The 21,155-nt window shown below is 49.9% G+C and overlaps 1 protein-coding gene across 7 annotated transcripts in view; it reads left to right on the top strand.

Annotated features, from left to right (window-relative positions):
- ASAP2 (ArfGAP with SH3 domain, ankyrin repeat and PH domain 2) overlaps positions 1-21,155 on the top strand; it is a 157,002-nt gene that overhangs the window by 109,870 nt on the left and 25,977 nt on the right. For all 7 annotated transcript variants that reach the window (XM_033838041.2, XM_033838039.2, XM_073791726.1 and 4 more), the window contains 6 exons: positions 1,915-2,018; positions 2,116-2,185; positions 6,763-6,850; positions 12,056-12,104; positions 12,182-12,348; positions 14,666-14,799. In XM_033838041.2, coding sequence (XP_033693932.1) covers positions 1,915-2,018; positions 2,116-2,185; positions 6,763-6,850; positions 12,056-12,104; positions 12,182-12,348; positions 14,666-14,799 — 612 coding nt within the window. The remainder of the gene's footprint in view (positions 1-1,914; positions 2,019-2,115; positions 2,186-6,762; positions 6,851-12,055; positions 12,105-12,181; positions 12,349-14,665; positions 14,800-21,155) is intronic.

The following is a 21,155-nucleotide window of genomic DNA, read 5'->3' as shown; positions in this document are numbered from 1 at the left end:
AGTGGTTGAGAATCTGCCTGCCAATGCAGGGGACACGGGTTCGAGCCCTGGTCTGGGAAGATCCCACATGCCGCGGAGCAACTGGGCCTGTGAGCCACAACTACTGAGCCTGCGCGTCTGGAGCCTGTGCTCCGCAACAAGAGAGGCCGCGACAGTGAGAGGCCCGCGCACCGCGATGAAGAGTGGCCCCCGCTCGCCGCAACTAGAGAAAGCCCTTGCACAGAAACGAAGACCCAACACAGCCAAAAATTAATTAATTAATTAATTAATTAAAAATCTAAAAAAATAAAACTTAGAAGAAAACATAGATGTAAATCTTCATGACCTTAGATTAGGCAATGACTTCTTAGATGTGACATCTAAGTACAGACGACAAAAGAAATAGTAGATAAACTGGACTTCATCCAAATTAAAAATTTGCGTTTCAAGATTTTTTTAAAAAACGGTCAAGAATTCAGGTGGCTGGCTGTGGCTTTCGGATGAAGTCTAGGCTCTGACTCCAGCCCGCCTGTCCCTTCGGCCGATGGGCCCCCTTATCTTGGCTGTAGTATTTGTCCTCGTTTCCCTCCCTGTAGGATGGCCACAGCCACCACTTTCCTCTGCAGGCCTCCGCGTGTGTCCCTCCCCTTATCCTCTGGCGGTTCTCACCTTCATCTTTAAAACTCACTTCTTCCAGGCGCTCCCATTGTTTTCTCCGTTTGACTCTTCACTTCTGGAGCTGGTGTATTCTCAGTTCGGATCATGTTGACTGTCGTGCACCGGTTCTTTCATTGTTTGGGCAGCGCCTAGGGTCCCGGGGGCTGGTCAGCTGCTCGACAGTGGAGTGAGGCTAGCTCTGGATCCTTGGGCGTCCTCTGGTGAGGGCACGAGGCACAGTGGAAGGGGCCTCAGGGTGCGAGGCGGAGTACCCTTCCACCCTCCGCTCTGGCTCCAGCGAGCCCTGCCTTTCGAGCAAGTGCCTTATTTTCATCGTTTCTGTTTCTTCTGTGACGAAGTGAACGGGGTCGGGAGCTCTCACAACAGATGGAGGCAGCTCTTAGTCCTGCCCGGTTGACCTGTGAACTGCTTGTTCATGTTTTGCTCCCCTTGTTTCCTTTGCCAGAATTTCCAGGGTTAGCGCTTCTGGTATCATCTGTGAAACACCAGTCGAGCGCATGTTGGACCCCAGACACTGGACTTAGGCCCAGGGGATTCATTAATGGTCTTTGCCCTCAAGAAGCTGAAGGCTGGAGTTTCCCAGAGGTGGTGGACTTGGCCATATTCTCAGCTGACCATGTGGACAGTCTGCCCTCAGGCTGGAGCAGTTGGGTGTAGGGCCATGGCCCCTCTGCTGGGATTGATGGGGTCAGGAAGCAGATGTTGTTCATATGTGTTACATAGCAGGTATTCACACACGTGGGCTCACTCAAGCCTTCCTATATTTACTGTCCTTACTAGAAATTGTTTTCCTGTTTTCCCAGGAGGAAACTGAGACAGGGAGCTTAAGTAACTTGCCCAAAGTAAGAGGCAGAACATTGTTTTTGTGTTTTTTTTGCCTGAAAGCCCTGCCTCTTCCAACATGTAGCATTCCTGCCTTCCTTCTCGAGGGCTGCTTTTGCCACACCGGGAGTTCTTGCCACTGTCAGGGACTAAAGGCTAGTAAATAAGTAAAATCTCGTAATTTCCAAATGGCTCATTCTTTCAGCCAGTCTGGGGATACTGGCATTTGTCATTTCCTTCTCCAGCCTGGTAGGTGGCATTTAGGAGTTCCAGGATATGAATTTCATGTCCCTTTTTCGGTGTGTTTAAGAGGGGAAATTCTCTAATTTAAAAAGAAAAAAAAATTTTTAAGGGTGTAAGTGTCTCTGTGTACTGCTTTTTAAAAATTGGAACCTGGACAGGATTAAAAAACACTAACATCTTAACTGTTTGCAGGATTCACAGCTTCGCCAGAGCACAGCCTATAGTTTACACCAGCCTCAGGGAAACAAAGAGCACGGCACTGAGCGGAATGGCAACCTCTACAAGAAAAGCGATGGGTACGTAGACGGCGTTGCTAGAGTTTCAGTGTGTGTTCGTAATCTCCTGTGTCCAAAATTTCTCAACTCTTTTATTTTTTCCCCATTTATCTGTAAGGATCCGAAAAGTGTGGCAGAAAAGGAAATGTTCAGTGAAAAATGGTTTTCTGACCATATCCCATGGCACCGTAAGTATCCTCTGTCATCACGGGCTCCGCTGTAGCGGGATGAGGCCATGTGGGCTGGAGGCCTGGTAAGGGGACCGAGCCCTGCGCTGCGGCACTAGGCGTGCATTTTAAACAAGGTCCCTGCTGAGAAGAGCCTGTTTGGGTGCCTCCTCGGTTTGGTGCCCTTGTTGACGCTCCCCTGGCAGGGGCCCTTGCTGCCTCACAGGGTCAGGAACACCTGAGGAGCCAGGTGGTCTGTATTCAGAGGCCTGTGACTCCCAGAAACAAGCAGCAAACCGCTCGCCAGCTTCCTTTGTCTGTGGAAACTGAACATCACACTTGGAAAGAGTTCTGCTCTTCCATCAAGGGAAAAGAGTTTAGGTAGTCAGGAGTCTGGGAATCAGAAATCCAAGACAAGAGCGATTTCAGTAATTTTATTGTAGACGTACTGCACCCAGCCTTCATCGGGGTCTTTTTCTACGACCCTGTGTATAATTGCCCGTGCAGGAAACTGAGCCAACATACGCTGAGCCAGTTGGAATGCCAGTTGGAACAAAATGATTTTCTTAATCTGGCTTTTGGAGACGAGGGACTGTGTAACCACAGTTACAAACACAGCCCTTTTCCACGGTGGACTTTATGCATATGATCACCTTACCTGGTGTGACGGGATCTGGTGAAAGCCGTGGAGGCCGGTAGAGATTTTTTAAACGTCTGAAGGCAGAGTTGGTTGCTGTCTTGCTGAGAACGAGGACGCTGGTGGTGGCCTAGGTTCCTGCACCCCAGGCAGGAGGCCTGGCCCTGACCTCAGTCCCATAGTGGAGATGAGCCTCAGCCTTCGTCTTTCTTCCTCTGTCCCCACCAGCTCCCCCGTGAGAGGCAGAGCTGGGCGGGAGTGCAGACAGCCTTTTCAGGGCCCTGGCCAGAGGTCATGGCTCAGTGTGGTTCCAGAGAAACCCTGCCCTTGTCAGTATTTAGGAGTGAGGAGACAGAATAAAACCCCGCCTGAAGGGTGGCACTGCAGCGTGGACTGTGTTCCACGGGGTGGGAGTGGGGTCCCTTCCTTTTCACCCACTCTGTATGAGAAGGGAGAGAGACCACAGAACTAGCAGATACCAAGTGTCTGGAGGGACCTGTGGCCTGGGGGATTGAACGTGGCTCCTGCCTGGGCAAATAAAGGTCATTTCTCTTTTCCAGAATCCAGCCTTCACTGGCCTTCTTTACGCCCACCACGTCCCTCATGGGGCCATGCAGTTTGGATCCTGATGTAATGTTTTTCCCGTATGGACGTGTGTGTGTGTGTGTGTGTGTGTGTGTGGGTGTGTGGGTGTGTGTGTGTGTGGGTGTGGGTGTGGGTGTGTGTGTGTGTGGGTGAGACTGGGTGTAAGTGCTGTAGACTAAGGAAGGCAAAGTGATTTAGTCACCACTCCTGTTTAAAATGGAGAACGTTAGACTGCATGAAGGCCAGGTTCCCTTCCTGCTCTAACACCTGCGATTCTGTGACTTGCTTTCGAATTGTATTCTACTCTGTTTTGGGTCAGGTTTACTGCCTCAGTGCAGAACATCTCATAAAACAAGACTGGGTTTCGCTTCATATTTGTTTACAGCTCTAAGGCCTGCTGGGATACTTGCTTCATTGGCGTGTCCACTAGACCCAGGGCCTCGGCTTAAGCCAAAGAGCGGTTCTCCCCCCGACCACAGAAATGACAGCAGGTCTGGTGATCCTTTGCCGACAGCATAAACTTTGGGTCTCTTCATTTCTGTTGCTTGAGCTTCCTCTCAAGAGACGTGGAGGCTTAGTTTTCTTTAAATGTTGACGGGCTGCCGCAGTTTTGGGCAGATGGTACGGTCCTAAGTAGCTTTACCAGCATGCGGAGAGCTCAGCTTGTCACGCCACTCGCATGTTGTGTTAGTGCCCTGCCCTTGCGGGGATCCTCCTCCAGGGAGTCCCGCTCTCTGGATGCCGCTTCCAGCCCAGAGGAGTGGCAGGCGGAGGCTCCGTCCCGCTGCCTCTCCTGGGAAAGGAGTGGGTCCCTGTGGCAGCCGTCTCTGCTGCGAGGCACCCTGCGGGCTCTGGGGGGCCAGGTCCCGACACCTCAGTGCTGCTGTGATGTGAATTAACCTCCACCGAGAAAGACAGTGGAGACATGCCTGTTGGGTTGGGTTTGGTTTGGGTTTGGCTCCTTTCGTGGCTTACCTGTTCAGCCAGCATCTCCCTGAGTATGTTTGTTAACTTACCGTCAGGAAAAAAGGGACAGGTTAGGACATGAGATTCTTGTATTCTGTATTTTAGCAGAGGGACAGTGATAGCATCGGGGATGAATTCAGTAGAAAGCCCAAGTCGGTATTCCCCGTTAGACAAGGCTGATTGTGTTTTCTGGCCCTGGAAAGAAGTTATCCTTGGGACAAGATGACTCTAATTAGATATCCTCTTTGCCAAATTCGTCACTTTGCCACACTGCCAAAGGCTGGGGACTGTATTAAGCTGGAAGAAATGTCTGTTGTTTCTTACAAAATCTAAAAAAAATTTTTAAATGATTATCAGTCATGCAGAAGGAAGACTAGAAACTTCCTTTTAAAAGCCTGACAAGACTTCCCTGGTGGCGCAGTGGTTGGGAGTCCGCCTGCCGATGCAGGGGACGCGGGTTCGTGCCTCGGTCCGGGAAGATCCCACATGCAGCAGAGCGACTGGGCCTGTGGGCCATGGCCGCTGAGCCTGCGCGTCCGGAGCCTGTGCTCCACAACGGGAGAGGCCACACCAGTGAGACGCTCGCGTACCGCAAAAAAAAAAAAAAAAATTATTTAGTCTGTCGCGGACAGTATCTTTATCTATAAATGTGGAGTAGTTCCTGCCTCAGAGTGCAGCTGGGAAAATTAAATGAGTTAATTCATTAAAAATGCCTACAACAGTGCCTGCCTCAGGTAAGCACATAATAGGATAATAACAATAGCGGCAGCAGCAACTGAGTAAAGGTAGCTATTACTATTTGAAATCATCTTCTTGTCCGTGGAAGTTTTCTGTATTTACCAAAGTGCATCACCCCCTTTACTGCTCCTGCTTCTAAGACTCAGTGGACACCAGCATTTGGAAGTAGTCCAGGAACGTCACCTAAATGCACCTGTATAGTTGTGTGACCATATGAGGTAATGGAATAGGCACATACTTTTTATGGGCTGAACACCTTGGTGGCGTGCTTGGTTGCATTTGTGCTGTGGTCTCCTACTGTAGAAACGTATCGTTTGGTGTATCGGTTCCTGGACGAGCCAGTTAATTGTATTAATAAAGATCAAAAACAGGATTGGTGGTACTTCTACTTGGAATTGTCAGGGTTTGCAAGATCAGGCAGAGCTTGGAGTCTTTGAATACTGGTTTCTGATGACCCAAGGGCACCTGTTAGGCATCGGCAGACTGCAGAACACGCAGTGATTTCCACGTAAGAGATGTCAGCACAGCCGTGAACCAGGAGAGTCTAGTCCAACCCTGTTTATCCAGCTTCTGCTTGTCCCAAATTGCTGTCATCAAACCCAGTTGTTCACACTGCAAGGATCAGTCCTGTTTTAATGGAGGCCACGCTGCCTCGCCCCTGACTCTGAGCTCAGTGGAGAGGGGTCTATAAATGCAGGTCTGCCCAGATGTAGACACTTGTGAGTGTGTATCTCGATTAATCCCAACTCCAAGCTTTTACAATTTCTTGACATGGCTGGTGGCCACGGGAAGGGGTAGACAAGAACAATTGAACTCTTAAGACATTTTATTTGGTCTTTCTTTTAGCAGCTTGGTGGGTGGGTAAGATAAGCCTTTCATACTTGAATATTTCTCCAAGATTTCTGAGAGGTGTTTTGCCATTCAGAATTCTTTTTTTTTTTTTTCTGAAATTATCTTATCTTCTGCCCTTTGCTTTTTTGGACTAGTTATGATAGTTTCTGAAATGGGAATAAAATAGTCATTTTTGACACATCTCTGACAAAAACATCTCTTGTTACCATTGTGTGTGGAGGGCAGAAGGTGGGGGACACGTATGTGAACAAGGTGGGTTTTGTTGAAATTTAAGTGACAGATGGCTGGCATTAAGGATTATGAATCTGTCATCTGTCATTTCATATATATATATATATATATATATATATATAATTTCTCTGTCATTTTTGTGCTGTGAGGTTACTTTCCTTGAAAGTGAGTGTTTATACTCAGGAAAACACTTTTAAGATCACCAGAAATTGATGTGGGTGCCCATGTGCCCAGCTGATCAGGACGGAATGTCTCTGAGCTTTAGACGGGGAGCATTTTGATCTCGGGGAGCCCACTGCCCTTGGCCTCAAAGCTGGGCTGGCATCACTTGTTATCCCTGTCTGGGTGGGTGTGTGCCCCCCGCCGTGTCCCTTGCAGGGAGGGGCAGCTGCCCCCTGGGAGCCGAGGTCCAGGGACACACTGTGATGTGCCTCTGTCATGCCTTCCACATGAAAACCTGCCTTCTGATAGCTATCACTGCAAGCCAGTGAGAACCTGTTCTCGCTATATTTTAATGAGGAATGATTAATGAGGAAACTGTGGTTTCCCAATCCTTTCCACCCATCTCTGTTTTTTTGTCTTTCAACAGGCTAACCGGCCTCCCGCAAAGCTTAATCTATTAACCTGCCAAGTGAAAACCAACCCTGAGGAGAAGAAGTGTTTTGACCTCATTTCACGTAAGTTTATTTCTCAGACGTGATGCTGCAGAGGAATCATTTTACACTCTCAGCTAGGGCATCAGCCCCATTTCAGACGGTGCATTAATTTAAAGAATTGGTTTTCAAAGAGAAAGCCCTTTATTTCAGGTGACTGCGTGCTTTTTATTTCCGCTGGTGATGGTCTGCTTGCCGGTCTCTCGGTTCAGGGCTTGAACCTGCGGACGGCCTTGCTCTGCTCGCGGGATCTGTAAACTTGGGCACGTCCTCTCAGCTTCCCAAGCCTCGGGTTTCCTATTCGTAAACAAGGAGATTATGCTAGATCAGCCCTCAAGCCTAAAAATCCCTTCACTTCACTATAAAAAAGGACAGTTCTGTCATCAGGGCTCCCCTAACTTGGGCGCTGTTAGAACTCCTGCACCACTGATGTGATGAGGCCCCCGGCAGAGCCCTGGAAACTCTCGGGTTGAAATCTACTTGTCTTCCTGCCCCAGAATTAGTGTTTCTGCTCCTGTGCTGCTCGTCTTTGTGGCAGACCCAGAAGAACCACCACAGAACCACCCATTGTGGCGAGTGGCCTCTCAGCATCGCCTAAGGAAGAGGGAAAGGGCGAGCGATGTCTTAAAGAAACGTGATGGCCTTTTTGGTCTTGGCAGTTTTCGGTGGCAGGTTACAGTTTGGGGGAAGGAAAGGGCTAGCTCCCCTTTCAAAAGGCAGTCACTGGGGATTTGGGCACAAGAGTTACATTCATAGAGGAGAACTCCGGACCGTGCCTCTGGGAAGGTGAGTGCTGTCCTGTTTGCCTCAGTATCCCGAGCACGAGGCAGCTGCTTTAACATGTGTGCTGGGCTGTATTATTGAGGGTAGGAAGTTACTATGTAAGTTCATGCTCACAGCAAACTTAGAGGAAGCGATCACCAGCTCCTCTGTGCTTGGGGAGGAGACGGAGGCCCGGGCCGGTGCCTGTTCTCATGCGCCCGGTCCCGAGCTGCGGCAGCATGTTGAGCCGTGTGGCGTGTGCTTTGGGCGCTGTTGGTTCTGATCTTCAGCTTCCAGACGGATTTGCAAAATAAAAATCGACTCTCTCCGGCTTCCAGGCCTGTGTGCCCTGCTGTGTTTCGTCAGGCCCGCAGGTGCATTTACCCTCCTCGCTCTCCGATCCTTCACTCCCTCAGGACGGTGTGGAATGTGGAGGATTGCCCATGCTTTAAAATGTGCCCCTGGATGGCAATAAAAAGTGACAGTTTAAGGGAGACAGCTTGGGGGTCGTATGTGACGTCAGTCAGTGTCTAGGGGACACTTGGAGGGCTGCGACCTCTCCATCTTCTGAAGCACTAACTCATGAGAAGGGGCGCATTCCCCTCCAGTAGCTGATCGGCGGTTAGTCACGGAGTATGAGTTCTGCGCCCGGGGAGGTGGGCCCACACACCCTCGCTTGCCCCGGTCGCTCCAGCACCCCTGTGGGGCCCCCGTCAGAGACCACGTGTGCAGAAGCGTTTCTTTCAGGCGTGTAGATGACTCCGAAGCCTCCCAGCATACACATTTGAACAGCTGGCCAGGCCCCGGGCATCTGGTTCTGTGCTCGCGCACTGGCCACCTGACATTCGCAAGATTCCATCAGTGTCTTTGTTCTGTTGCCTGACGTGATAAATACCCTCGGTCAAGAGCTTCCAGCCTCCGGTACCCGGAAGGGCTTACCGAACCTGGTGCTAGGCGCTGAGTCCACTGTCGTCTCTGAAAAGTGCTCTCATCTCTTCTTGCCACTGTCTTCCAGTGGGTAGAATGAGTCCCGCTCCTACACACTTGTCATCCTCAGCTAGTTTTCAAGAGGTGATGCTGCCCTGGGAGCGTGTGTAGTGGCAGGCTTTGTTGCAGCGCTATGTGGGTTTGGGTCGTTACGGAGAAACGTCAAAACTGGTCAGACCCCCACCCCCACCCCCAGGAACCATCAAGGGAGACACTGCAGAGCTAGAAAACCGTGACCTGACGAGCGTCCTGAGAGGTGGGGGCCTGGCTTCGGGTCTGACTCTACCTGCTGACGGGGCTGCTGGGACACACACGTATCCCCGAGACACCTTTGTGCTCGTGAAACATCTGGGTGGCTGGAGAAATAAAAGTCAAGCTGTAGATGGGCAGTGAGGATGCTGTTTCAGGTGTGAGTCTACCAGGCCCCGAGGAGCCGCCCCTTCCTCCTGTCCCTCAACCTGCAAAGCCAGCTTGGAATCACCCAGAGAGCCCGGGAGGAACAGACCGGCTGCTGGCTTCAGCTGTTTCCCTGCAGGATCCTCCTTTACCGATCTTTCCCCCAGACAGGGACTCCCCGCCCAGATCAAGCCATCAGTGGGCCTGGCTTCTCAAGGAGGACGTCCCTGTGGCAAGGCCCCAGCCCTTCTGGAGCCTGTCCAGTCCTCTTGGCCTCAGATTGACCCCACTGTTTACGAAGTCCTGAGCCATTATCCTCAGATCATGCAGTCATGCCAGGTGGGGTGGGAGGTGTAGCAGAAGGTGCACATGATCTAGGTCAGTCCCCTGAGTGGGATGGACCCACAGGGTGCCTCTCCAGGCCCACATGGAGGGTTCGTGGCCAGCTGGAGCCCAAGCCTGGGGCAGAGAAGCAGCCCTTCCCAGGATACCGTCACAGCAGGGCTCTGGAAACCTCCTGTTTTCTCCTCCCTCTAGTTGAATCTGCTAGAAACTGTTCTTGGTGTAAAGGCATCGTGAAAGAGTGTCCATACAAGGGAATTCTTTTTTTTTAATTTATTTTTTATACAGCAGGTTCTTATTATCTATTTTATACATATTAGTGTCTACATGTCAATCCCAGTCTCCCAGTTCATCCCACCACCACCAGCCCCCACCACTCTCCCCCCTTGGTGTCCATAGGTTTGTTCTCTACATCTGTGTCTGTTTCTACCTTGCAAACTGGTTCATCTGTAACATTTTTCTAGATTCCACATATATGCGTTAATATACGATATTGTTTTTCTCTTTCTGACTTACTTCACTCTGTATGACAGTTTCTGCGTCCATCCATGTCTCTACAAATGACCCAAATTCGTTCCTTTTTATGGCTGAGTAATATTCCATTGTATATATGTACCACATCTTCTTTATCCATTCGTCTGTCGACGGGCATGTAGGTTGCTTCTATGACCTGGCTATTGTAAACAGTGCTGCAGTGAACATTGGGGTGCATGTGTCTTTTTGAATTATGGTTTTCTCAGGGTATATGCCCAGTAGTGGGATTGCTGGGTCATATGGTAATTCTATTTTTAGTTTTTTAAGGAACCTCCATACTGTTCTCCCTAGTGGCTGTATCCGTTTACATTCCCACCAACAGTGCAAGAGGGTTCCATACAGGGGAATTTTTATTTGGAAATTTTCACTGAGAATTTCCCCTGCTTCTCCACCATTCACGTGTTAAAATGCAGAATTGGCCAGAGAAATGGGTTGCTCCCCCGTCTCCTTGATTTTCCCGTGGCATCTGTGCCTGGTCTGACCATGAAGTGGCTTCAGGGAAAACTTGGAGGGTTTTAGGCCTGGTGTCAGACCCGGTCCCCTGGTGCAACCTGCCATGGTCATGGCTTCCCGAGGACTCTGAGTTCCACTTAGAGTGGATGTGGACCTGCCCCCTGCGGCCCTCCCGCAGGTAAGGCTCTGCACACCAGGTAGAGTGGGGGCAGGGAAAGCGGCCTCTCTTCCTAGCACCCGACCACTAACATTTGGATCACAGGATTAAGTTTATTTTTCTGAACTTGACACGGGTCTCTTTTTTTTTAAAGTAATTATTTTATTTTTGGCTGTGTCGGGTCTTAGTTGTGGTATGCGGGATCTTTCGTTGTGGCATGTGGGCTTCTCTAGTTGTGGCGCAGGCTCCAGAGGGCGTGGGCTCAGTAGTTGCTGCGCGCTCGGGCTTAGTTGCTCTGTGGCATGTGGGATCTTAGTTCCTGGACCGGGGATGGAACCCGCGTCCCCTGCATTGGAAGGCGGATTCTTAACCACTGGACCACCAGGGAAGTCCCTTGGCACAGTTCTCTTAAACCCTGTTCCTTTCCTCAGCAACAGACTGGGGATAGAGGGTGCGGGGTGTCCGCTCCGTGTCAGGAAAATAGGAAGAGGATCAGAGCTGGGGTCAAAACCTGACCCCTCGGCCACTGGGTGCGCTTGTTCCTGCCTCTTAACCTCTCTGGGCCTTAGCCTCCTCCCAGTCAGCTCACCAAGAATTATCCTAAGAACTAAAGTGCTTTCAGGAGTGTAAAAGCCGCAATGTTCACTCACTTTGAGGGGCACAGGTGTTTATTGTGAACCCCAAGGACAGTCCCTGTGTGTCACCGCTCTGCCATCTGCAGAAGTTGGATCTCCCTCCCCTTTTTTTTTTCTTTTTTAATTTAATTTTCTTTCTTACTTTGGTTTTGCACTGATTGTAGGCAAAGAATTTCTGTATATCCCTTACCCAGCTCCCCCCAATACTGACAGCATAGTACAGGTTATCAGTTACTATTTAGTACATAATATCAGCCATGTCTGCAGCTGTCAAAACCAGGAAATCTACATCGGTGTGATGCTGTTAACTAAGAATCTTATTCCGATTTTACCATTTTTTCCACTAGTGTCCTCCTTCTGTTCCAGGATTCTCTCCAGGATTCCACATTGCTGCTGTTATTTCGCCCTAGTCGCGTACAGTCTATATCAGTTCTGTATCTTTCCTTGTCTTTCTTACTTTGATACTTTGAAAATTATGGATCAGTTTTTTGGTCATATGTCCCTCAGTTTGGGTTTCTCTGATGCTTTCCCACAATTGGACTGAGGCTATACACTTTGGGCTAAGAAGGCCAGAAAGCTTGTAAGATACTCGCTTTAGATAAGGCTTTTACTATTCAAAGGGCCATAACAATTGGGGGCCAACTCTGTAGCAAGTTAAAAAAAAAAAAAAGGTTTTGAAAGGACAGTGATGGTTTTCATTGAAGAGCTTCAGTGTTTGGAAGTTGCTTCTCTTCAGACATGAATGGAGGAAAGGAGCTGGCTCGGTAATTTGCATTAGAAAGCCGCAGTTCCCAGGCGAGGGCTTGTACGGGGCAGGAGGGAGTGCTTGGTTGTATACAAATCATTGACTTCGTGGCAGAGTTTTAGACTCTTCCTGAGGTTAATTACAAACCGCTTTCTTTTGGAATTGTGTATGGATGACTGTCCGGGCTCACAACTGATGAAACCCCTCTTGCCGTGCAGATGACAGGACATACCACTTTCAAGCAGAGGACGAACCGGAATGTCAAATGTAAGTTGTTTGTGGGTGGGACCTTGGAAGGGCAGTTGTCCTTGGGATTTAACACAGCGTCACTGTTATTTTTCTAGATGGATGTCTGTGCTGCAAAACAGCAAAGAAGAAGCTCTGAACAATGCATTTAAGGGAGATGACAATACGGGAGAAAATAACATAGTCCAAGAACTGACAAAGGAGATCATCTCCGAGGTCCAGAGGATGACAGGCAATGACGTGTGTTGCGACTGCGGGGCGCCAGGTGACCCAGCCACCCCCTCCAGCTCTAGGACGTTTAAATCCTGTTCCGATTCACAGAAGCCAGTCACTGATTTTCCCTTTCATTTCAAACACCAAGTTCAGCGCAGCCCAGCCTGAGCTCACGCTGTCACACAGATGCTTACTGAACTGTGCGCAGACTAAGTGGGGGAAAGGGTGGGAAGATGCCTGCCTCCGGGCCCTCAGAGCAGGCCTGCGGGGAGAGAGCCCCATAGCGCTGAAACGGTTTAAATGCTTTTTGAGAAATGAAAACAGAAGCACACAGCGAGGGTGGAACCAGGGTCATCCGGTCATTGTATTGGCTCCAGACTGCGGCTTTTTCCGGGATTCAATCCGTCCTCCCTTGGTACCGCTTTGTAGAACTTCTGCAGCAACTTTAAGCCGCTGTCTAGTCTGTGACCCTGGAAGAGCCACTTACTTTGTTAGATGTCAGTTTCCCTTTTTGGAAGATGAAGGGACCAGTGGAGATTGTCTGTGAGCCCCAGCCAGCTGTCACATTCCGTGAAATGAGGTGTTTATTTCTGTGTTTTCATAAGGCCTACTGGGGTTTCATTTTCAATGGACATAAACTGTTGTAGATTTTAACAACCAGTATTTTAAGTGTTTAATGAGCTGACTTATTCCTGTAGCTCAGATGGGCCGGTGTTAGGGGAGCTGTGGGCTGCTTAGGGTGGCCGTGTGCCTTTTCGTTCCCCTGGTTCTGTGACAACTTCCATTTTAAAAAAGGTGCAACGGGGCTTCCCTGGTGGCGCAGTGGTTGAGAGTCCGCCTGCCGATGCAGGGGACGCGGGTTCGTGTCCTGGTCCGGGAAGCTCCCACATGCCGCGGAGCGGCTGGGCCCGTGAGCCATGGCCTCTGAGCCTGCGCATCCGGAGCCTGTGCTCCGCAACGGGAGAGGCCACAACAGTGAGAGGCCCGCGTACCGCAAAAAAAAAAAAAAAAAGGCACAACAAAAATAGAGTGGACAGTTGAGAAGTGCCGTAGGTTCCTGTTACCCTGGAGGCTGTATCTGGGGGTAATTTGAGGAATTACCTCATGGGGTCTCGGACTGTTAAAAACATACCTTTGGCAGGAGATGCTGCAGGGAGTGAAGGTAGCGAACTGTGCTTTTTCTTAGATGAGGACAGTGTAGTACTTGGACTTCTAAAACACTTATAAGGGATCAAAGCTATGACATTTTTGTTTTAAAATGCTAAAAGACAGTCTGAGTGATATAAAGCAGTCTAAATGTACACTCATTCCCACCAAAAGCGTGACACAGTCGATTCGGTAGAATAGGTCTAGTGAAGTGAAAACACCAGTTTTTCACACCCGGGAGTATTTCTGAACTCAGATAAAATGTTTATAATTTGAACATTTAAAAAATAACTTTGCAATCAACTAGTGACCCAGGTTGCAATACTTGCCTCCTATGAGTTTCTGAGGGCAACAAGCAATTCTAAAGAGAATTGTACTTCTGGGCTGTGATCCTGTCCTCAAGAATGTTTGATTTTGAATTCCGTGTTTTCGGTAAATTCAGCGTTCATCCGTCACGCACTTCTTGAGTGCCTACCCTGGCGCTCGGCCAGGAGGCGTCGCTGAGCAAGTAAACATGCGGTGCGGGTGTGGGTTTGAGCCCAGGTGAAGGCAGGGCTGTGGTCTGGCTCTGCAGCCTCAAGCAAGGAAGGCCCTTCACCTCTCTGAGCAAGATGGTGAAGACACCTGCCCTGTGTGCCTCCAGGCGCTCTTGTATGTGTTAAATGAGAAATTAAGGGAAAGCACCTGTAATTTCTGAAGCTCTCACACCTTGAGCTATTATTGCTACTATAATTGCTTCAACTCTACGCTGAACAGAGCATGGCCTCAGCACATAGTGGGTGTTCTCTGCTGGTTATTAGCATGTTTGACATATAGACGTGTGTTAAGACAGTCCCCCGTGTGGTGCTAGACTTTGTCCCCTTTGCTGGTACCATCAGGTTGGTGATGGGGGTGGTCTGTATCCAGGGACCCTCGGCCACTAGAGGGCGCTGTGTCCTATTCCTGTACAGACAGCCCTGCCCCTTGGGAGTGCTTAACAAATGAATGGAAGGACGGGGAGGTGGAGCCCTAGGAAGAGGAGGGAGAATAGATACGGGCGGGCGCATGTGTGTATTGTGTGTAAATTGGTGGTAATTAATGATGAACGAGGGTTCCAGCTACATGTAGGATCCAAAAAAAATGCTAATGATGCAACAAAACTCCACGTTCAGTAACTGCAAGAAAAAAGTTCTGACTCCTGCCCTCTCCTTACAAGCTCCGATTTTCCCTATTCTCTTTGGCAGATCCTACGTGGCTCTCCACCAACCTGGGCATTCTGACCTGCATTGAGTGTTCTGGGATCCACCGAGAGCTGGGGGTTCACTACTCCAGGATGCAGTCCCTGACGCTAGATGTGTTAGGAACATCTGAGCTGCTGGTACGTTTCGAATCCTTGATTTTGGAGTGAAAACAAATGATCTGAAAGCGAGGTTTTCATTTTGGCACTTGAATCCATTTCTGTTTCTTAAAATTCCGCTGGGCTGGTAGCTGTTGATATTGCCAAGCGGATTTGGGCAGTTAGAAACTCATTGGTAATTCCTCCTCCTCGGCTACTAGTGTGATAGTTGAGGGTTGCAAAGCTTTATTCTTTTTTTTTTGTTTTGGCTGCGCTGGGTCTTAGTTGTGGCATGCGGGATCTTTAGTTGCAGCATGCGGACTTCTTAGTTATGGCATGCGGACTCTTAGTTGCGGCATGCATGCAGGATCTAGTTCCCTGACTAGGGATCGGACCCGGGCCCCCTGCATTGGGAGCACGGAGTCTTACCCACTGGCCCACCAGGGAAGTCCCACAAAGGTTTATCCTTAAATGAATAAAATGAATTGAACTTATAAAGGAGCGTTGAGACTGGTGTGAGATTCTGGAATAGGATGGTGGCAGAGTCCAGTTCACCCCAGTCATTAAGCAGGTGCAGAACCCAGAGCCCAGAGCCGGTAAAGGACTGAGTCGTCTGCCGAGTCTGCGGTGCGGTCACTACCTGGCTCAAGCCTCCGGTGGACTTGTCCTCTGTCTCTTATTGTTGCCTTTTGGGAGAGATACTGGTATTTGCTTCTACTGCCTTTGTTTCTAAAGAAAAAGGTGTTTCATTGTTGGTTGGGTGATAACACATAAGCCATGCAGTGTATTAGGGGGTTGAAGCATTTCCTGTAAAGTGACTTTCAGAGCGTTGAGACTGGCTCCACTGAGGAACAAGCATATCACACATGGGCGGTGCTTTGGGGCGCCTAAAACATGAGCTCTTCGGACTGTTTTCAAAGTCTATGACTGCCGATTAGAAGGTAGTATTTGAAATTGTTTCTTGAGGTGGCTGAGCATTGGACAGTGACTATTAAGTGGATATTGATTGCCATGGATTTTAATGTCAAGAGCAGTAGTCTTGGCAGAAAATCGATTACCGTGGTCAGTAGATCTCTCAGGGCCGTAAGTCGTACCGATGACTATCCTGGATCCAACGTGTCTGAACTTGTAATGCATTTAGAACTGTCTTGTCGAATCCTTCCTGTCCTTCCAAGGAGTTCGTTTACGGTCTTGAGAGACAAAGCTGGGAGAAACTGGAGTGGATTCTGGTAGCCCAGTTTTAGTAGCATCACTGATTACTTCAGGTTTACAGCTAAGCTAGCCTTGGCGGGACCCAAGCAGTGTATTCTTGGTTACACACTACAGTTATTTTTAATGTCATAACGCATACAGCCTCCATCATAGAGCTGTGTGTGTGCAGGCGGTATCCTGGGTAATTGGCGATGGCATAGATTTGAAATTCTCACGGTATATTTTCAGAGACACATGAATTACTTCTCAGTGAGCCCTGGTAAACTACTGCCTGCAGTGGCTGTACTGCCCTGGTGGGTTTTTTTAAAAACATTGGAAGTGTTAAGTGGTTTATGCTGAAGTAATAATTGTTGATTCTGTACGAGGCGCTCCTCAGGCACTTTGCGCAGCGCTTTGTCCTAGGTCATTTTGCTCTTCACTCCAGCCCTGTGGCCCTGGTGTATTATCCCCATTTTACAAAAGAGGAACTGAGGCTTAGAATGTTTTAACAAGCCCAAGGTTATGTAGTTATCAAAGCACCAGATCTGGGGTGGAGGCCTCTTTAATCTGATTCCAGAGCTCACACTCTCAACCCTTGAGGACTCTCCCTGTGGAGAGCATTTAAACATCACTACCATCCCTCCTCATTCCCCATCCTCATGCCTGACAAATGTCTAACCGCCAGCCCTCTGGGAGGGAAAAAAGCCCGGCTTTGTAGTCCCAGGCACATGCTGTAAATGCTCCCACCGTGGCCATTTGCAGGCCGCAGTGTGGATAACTGAATGTGCGGTGGGAAAGACCGCACACATTATGTAGTAAGTTTGCCGCACAAATACAACTTCAAAAACAGCACAGTAAAATAGTTAGGAAGTGATGCATTGAGTATTACTTTGTTTTTAGTATAGTCTTTCTGTTTGTTTTTTCTGAGGATGCACCAGGCAGCTTATGGGATCTCAGTTCCCCGATCAGGGATTGACCCCTGGGCCCCGGCAGTGGCAGCGGGGAGTCCTAACCGCTGGACCGCCAGGGACTTCCCTAGTATAGTTTCTTTGATCACGAGTTTATATCATGTAATTTTTAATAACGGCTGTCTAACAGCTGGCTTGTGCAAGCTGGTAGGAGCCTGATCCTGGCACATCTGTTATACCTGCTTACACGTGTCTCAGAAACTTAACTGACGATCTGCCTGAGACTACTGCCTACTGCAGAGAGGAACGCCAGAGACGGTTGGAAAGAGAATGTCTCCATTTCGATGAAAAGATGAGCTGGCTTCTGATCCCAGGCTCAGAGCTTTGTGTCTTCTCCTGGAGCCTCCGTCTGTATCTGTCTGTATATTCTCCTAGGCGTTCAAAGTTTGACCAACTGTCAGCCATTATGGAGAAATCAGGAAGAGGCTGCTTAACTAAGATCTGCAGATGTTTCTAATGTCTGATCTCTGCCATAGCTTTAAACGCTCCCTTATCTAAGCCTCTTTTCCTGAGTGGTTATCAGAAAAACAAAGGGCAGAGGCCTGAATCACGTGGGATTTATTCCCACCCTCTCTTTGCCCCTGAACTCGCCTGTCTGGCCACTCACAGGAGGCAGACGTCTCCCCCTCTCACCCCAACCCTGGTACTGCGGGCATGACACCACCTCCAGACCCTTATTCCTCAGCTGTTTGTTAAGCAATAGGTGGAGGGTGTGTGTCAGGTGTCGTTAGTACCATTTGTAAAGCATGAGAGTGTCGAGCCTTTTTAGAGCGCCTGGTTCTTTTATTTTGCTTAGTCAGATGCCTGAACAAAAGATCTCCTGAAGGCTTGACACACACACTGTGTGTGTGTGTGTGTTCAGAATTACATCCAGCACATAGTGAGAACTATGAAGTATTAGCTATTATTATTATCGTTGTTACCTTCTCCTCCAAGATGATCTGAACAAAATCCTTCCAGAAAAATCATCTGCGTGTCCTAATGTGTGAATCTGCAGGGAGACCCCACCCGGGTTGACTGCTCTGTTTGTGAACCTTTCAGGTTCACAGAGCAGTGGTGTCAGGGTCTTGGGCTGGTGTGTTCATCAGGATACGTTTTCTTGGGCAGCACATGTTAATTAGACCCCTTGTACCCTATTAAAGAGATATGAGGGTGAACTGGAAGATAACTTGCTGTCGTGTCCGAGGCTGCAGCCCGGATAGGGCTGCTTTCCAGAGCAGAGTCACAGAGCCACACACATGGATGTGCTGTGACAGGAGAGGGGTTTTTGCACGGCCTGATGGAGACAGCAGATACACGAGCAGGGATTTTCATTTCCTGGCTGGCACTGTGTTCTAAACAGACAGATGCTCACCCACCCTGTAAAGTGCAGCTCCTGTCCCCCCATACGGTCTCACCGTGGTCCTCATGACAGAAGTCTTTTGCTTAATTCCATAAAGTATTTTCTGGCCTGGGGTTTGTAAACAGTTTCCCCTGATGATATGTCGTGGCGGTTTCACCATTTCCTTCTTAATTTGTTTTTGTTTCAAAGCATGCTTGATTCCTGTGTCAACCGAGTGGGTTTCAGCAGCATCCGTGAAGGTGGCTGGTCAGCAGTCATCTTTCCTTCCCTTTGCCTCCTGCTTCTAGAATCACTTCTTACTCGGTGGAAAGAAACTGGGGTAATTGCAGTATTAATTTGATTGGAGTTCAGGGCAGCTGTACCATTTTAACTACTCTAGCATGCACCAGCCTAAGATCCTTAGATTTTAAAGCCAATCTGCTTTCAGAAAACCTCCTGATAAGCATAAATTTTAAAAAGATAAAGTTCCTCCTTAACATAGAAGATTACGATTTCAGTTCTGATTTTCAGGTGCTACGTAAAACAGTATTGTCGGTAAGAGGGTCCTGGTATCATATGATCAGTCCCACGTCGTAAGTGAAATTAGTAAAGGAAATTTCAGTATTATGGAATTGAATTTGAGTCAGTAATTTAAAAACCTCCTTCCATCAAAGAATAGGGTCAGAAACCCCCAGGAGCACATATTACTGACTCGGGCCTATTTTATGACTTTCTCCTGCCTCCTCATGAAGTTGTTAACCAGCTGTTAAATATAAAGCAGACCAGCCGACAGCTGGATCCGAGAGGGGGGGTGGGGAGGAGAGCCCTCAGAAACCAAGAGCTTCCTCACAGATCGTACTGCGGTTTCACCGGGGTCCGAAATGAAGCCACTCGGGCTGCAGAGGGCAGCAAGCAGTGTAGAACCAGGTACCGTTTATTGAGTGACTGTTATGCTTCAGGCATTGTCCCAGGTCCTTTGTCTTATCTAACCTAGACAAGAACCCCATTTTAAAAGGGAGGCCGGAGCCTGTGTTCTAGTCTTTGTTCTTAAATCACAACTCTGAACTTTTTTTAACCACAAACCCTACCAGAAAAAATTGAGCACCCAAACATATGCATGTATGTGATGTATAGTTAGACTTGTACCACTTACTAAGGAGCATATTATATACTTTGTCAAATAGACCAAAAGCAGAATTTCTAGAGGCGCAGGTGAAGCACGACACACAGCTCTCTTTGCGCACCACAGGGTCTTTTTTCGTGCTCCGGTCTTTGGAGGCAGCAGTCCAGGGCTCACAGCTGTCTCTTAGCTCGCCTGCCAGGGTCAGGTTCCTTCACTGCCCCGGGCGTTTTTACGCACCTGTATATTAAAGATGTGCCGTGTGCTCCAAGCCTTCCAGCCTCCTGGGGCCTGAGGGGCCCAGTAGCTAACACCCCATTTCCCTACATGCGTTTCGAACCGCTTGAGAGAGCAAAGGTCTGATTTATGGTTGAAAACAGCGGAATCGGCGATCTGGTTCACACGTGTGGTGGCAGCCCAGCCCCAGGCACGGGCAGAGCGGCACACCCACCACATGCTGCCTCCTGTGGGTGCCCGTTCTTCTGAGCCCCTCGGGCAGGGACGTCGTCTCTCTCACTGTCTGTTTCTTTCCTCTGGGTGCGTAAAAACAGAGGAAGACAGAATGTCACAGGAACTGGTGACCCTCCACCTGGAAACATGAAAACAGGGTGCAGGAGGTTCCCCATCCTCACCCCGAACTCTGGAAACAGTTTCTAGAGAAAACCTATGGCCTTTTTCTGGCTCAGCGGGCCCCTCAAGGGTTGGTGCTGCGGGTCTCCAGGCATGTGTGACTCCAGGTCCCCGTGCACAGGGCGCCTTGTGCAGTGAGGGAGATGCACACAGGCTTTCGTGCAAATTCGGGCTGTGGGAGAGCGGGTGTCTAGACCAGGTCCCTGCTCTGCTGCCGGCCCCTGGCCGTCTCCGTAGCACTCAGTCCAGCCCGTATCACGGTGCCCTTCTTTTTCGTTTTCGTTCACCTCTGTCTCGTTAGACCGAGCCCCTTGGAGCAGGCCCGTGTGCCCGGCCCGGAGCCCAGCCTGCCCGAGGGCTCCGCGTGTGTCCTGGGGCTCGCTTCCCTGAGGACGCGGCACCTGAACACCCCAGGGCCCCCCGTCAGCCTCGGTGCAGTCCCACATGCCGGGGATGGGGCTCTGGGAGTGGAGGGCGTGTGTGTCCGGGCTGTTTAACCAGCCCTCCTGCTGCCTAGGCTCCTGCCCGCGCGGCCTGCTGGACCGCACATTTTCTTGACCTGACCCTGCAGCCTCCATCTGCAAGTGCTTTGCTTTTGTTGATGGTTCCAGAGGGTTCTCTGCAGGCTGAACTATTCGCTGGAGGCTGGTGAAGCTATGAGGCGGCATATTTCTCCGCGTTCGACGAGTGTGACGCACGGCCGTGGTGGCTCCCTGCACCAGCTGTCCCCTAGTAAGCCAGCCAAGCCCAAGCAGAAGGGGAGCAGCTTTCGGATTCCGGGGGATCCTCCTCCTTGCAGACCGGGAGGCTCCCAGGGGCAGGTGCTGTGGCTTGTCCTGTCACTGCCCTGCAGATAACGAGGTTTGGGTGCGGGATGGCGTCCACGTTGCACTGAACGGTGGGGCCTTTAGCGTGGGCCTGGCTCTAAACCGGGGACCCGACGCCGAGGTTCAGCCTGGATCTGGCACCAGGCGCCCCCGAAATCGTCGGGGCGTTGGCTCCGTGGTACGCCGGGCCCCCTGCTCTGCACCACCCTGACGGGCAGCCCCGTCTCCAGGAAAGTGCAGTGAGGCAGCCTGGGGCTTTGCCACCTGACGTCGCCTTGAGGCCCCGGGGCCAGGGCTGAGGACCGAGGACCCAAGGCAGGGCTGCTGAGAGCGTGGGGCTC

This window comes from Tursiops truncatus, chromosome 14, assembly GCF_011762595.2.
Source record: "Tursiops truncatus isolate mTurTru1 chromosome 14, mTurTru1.mat.Y, whole genome shotgun sequence".
In the NCBI taxonomy this organism is placed as follows: Eukaryota; Metazoa; Chordata; class Mammalia; order Artiodactyla; family Delphinidae; genus Tursiops; species Tursiops truncatus.
Note: the sequence above shows the minus strand (reverse complement) of the source record. Positions and strands in the feature narration are given on the sequence as shown.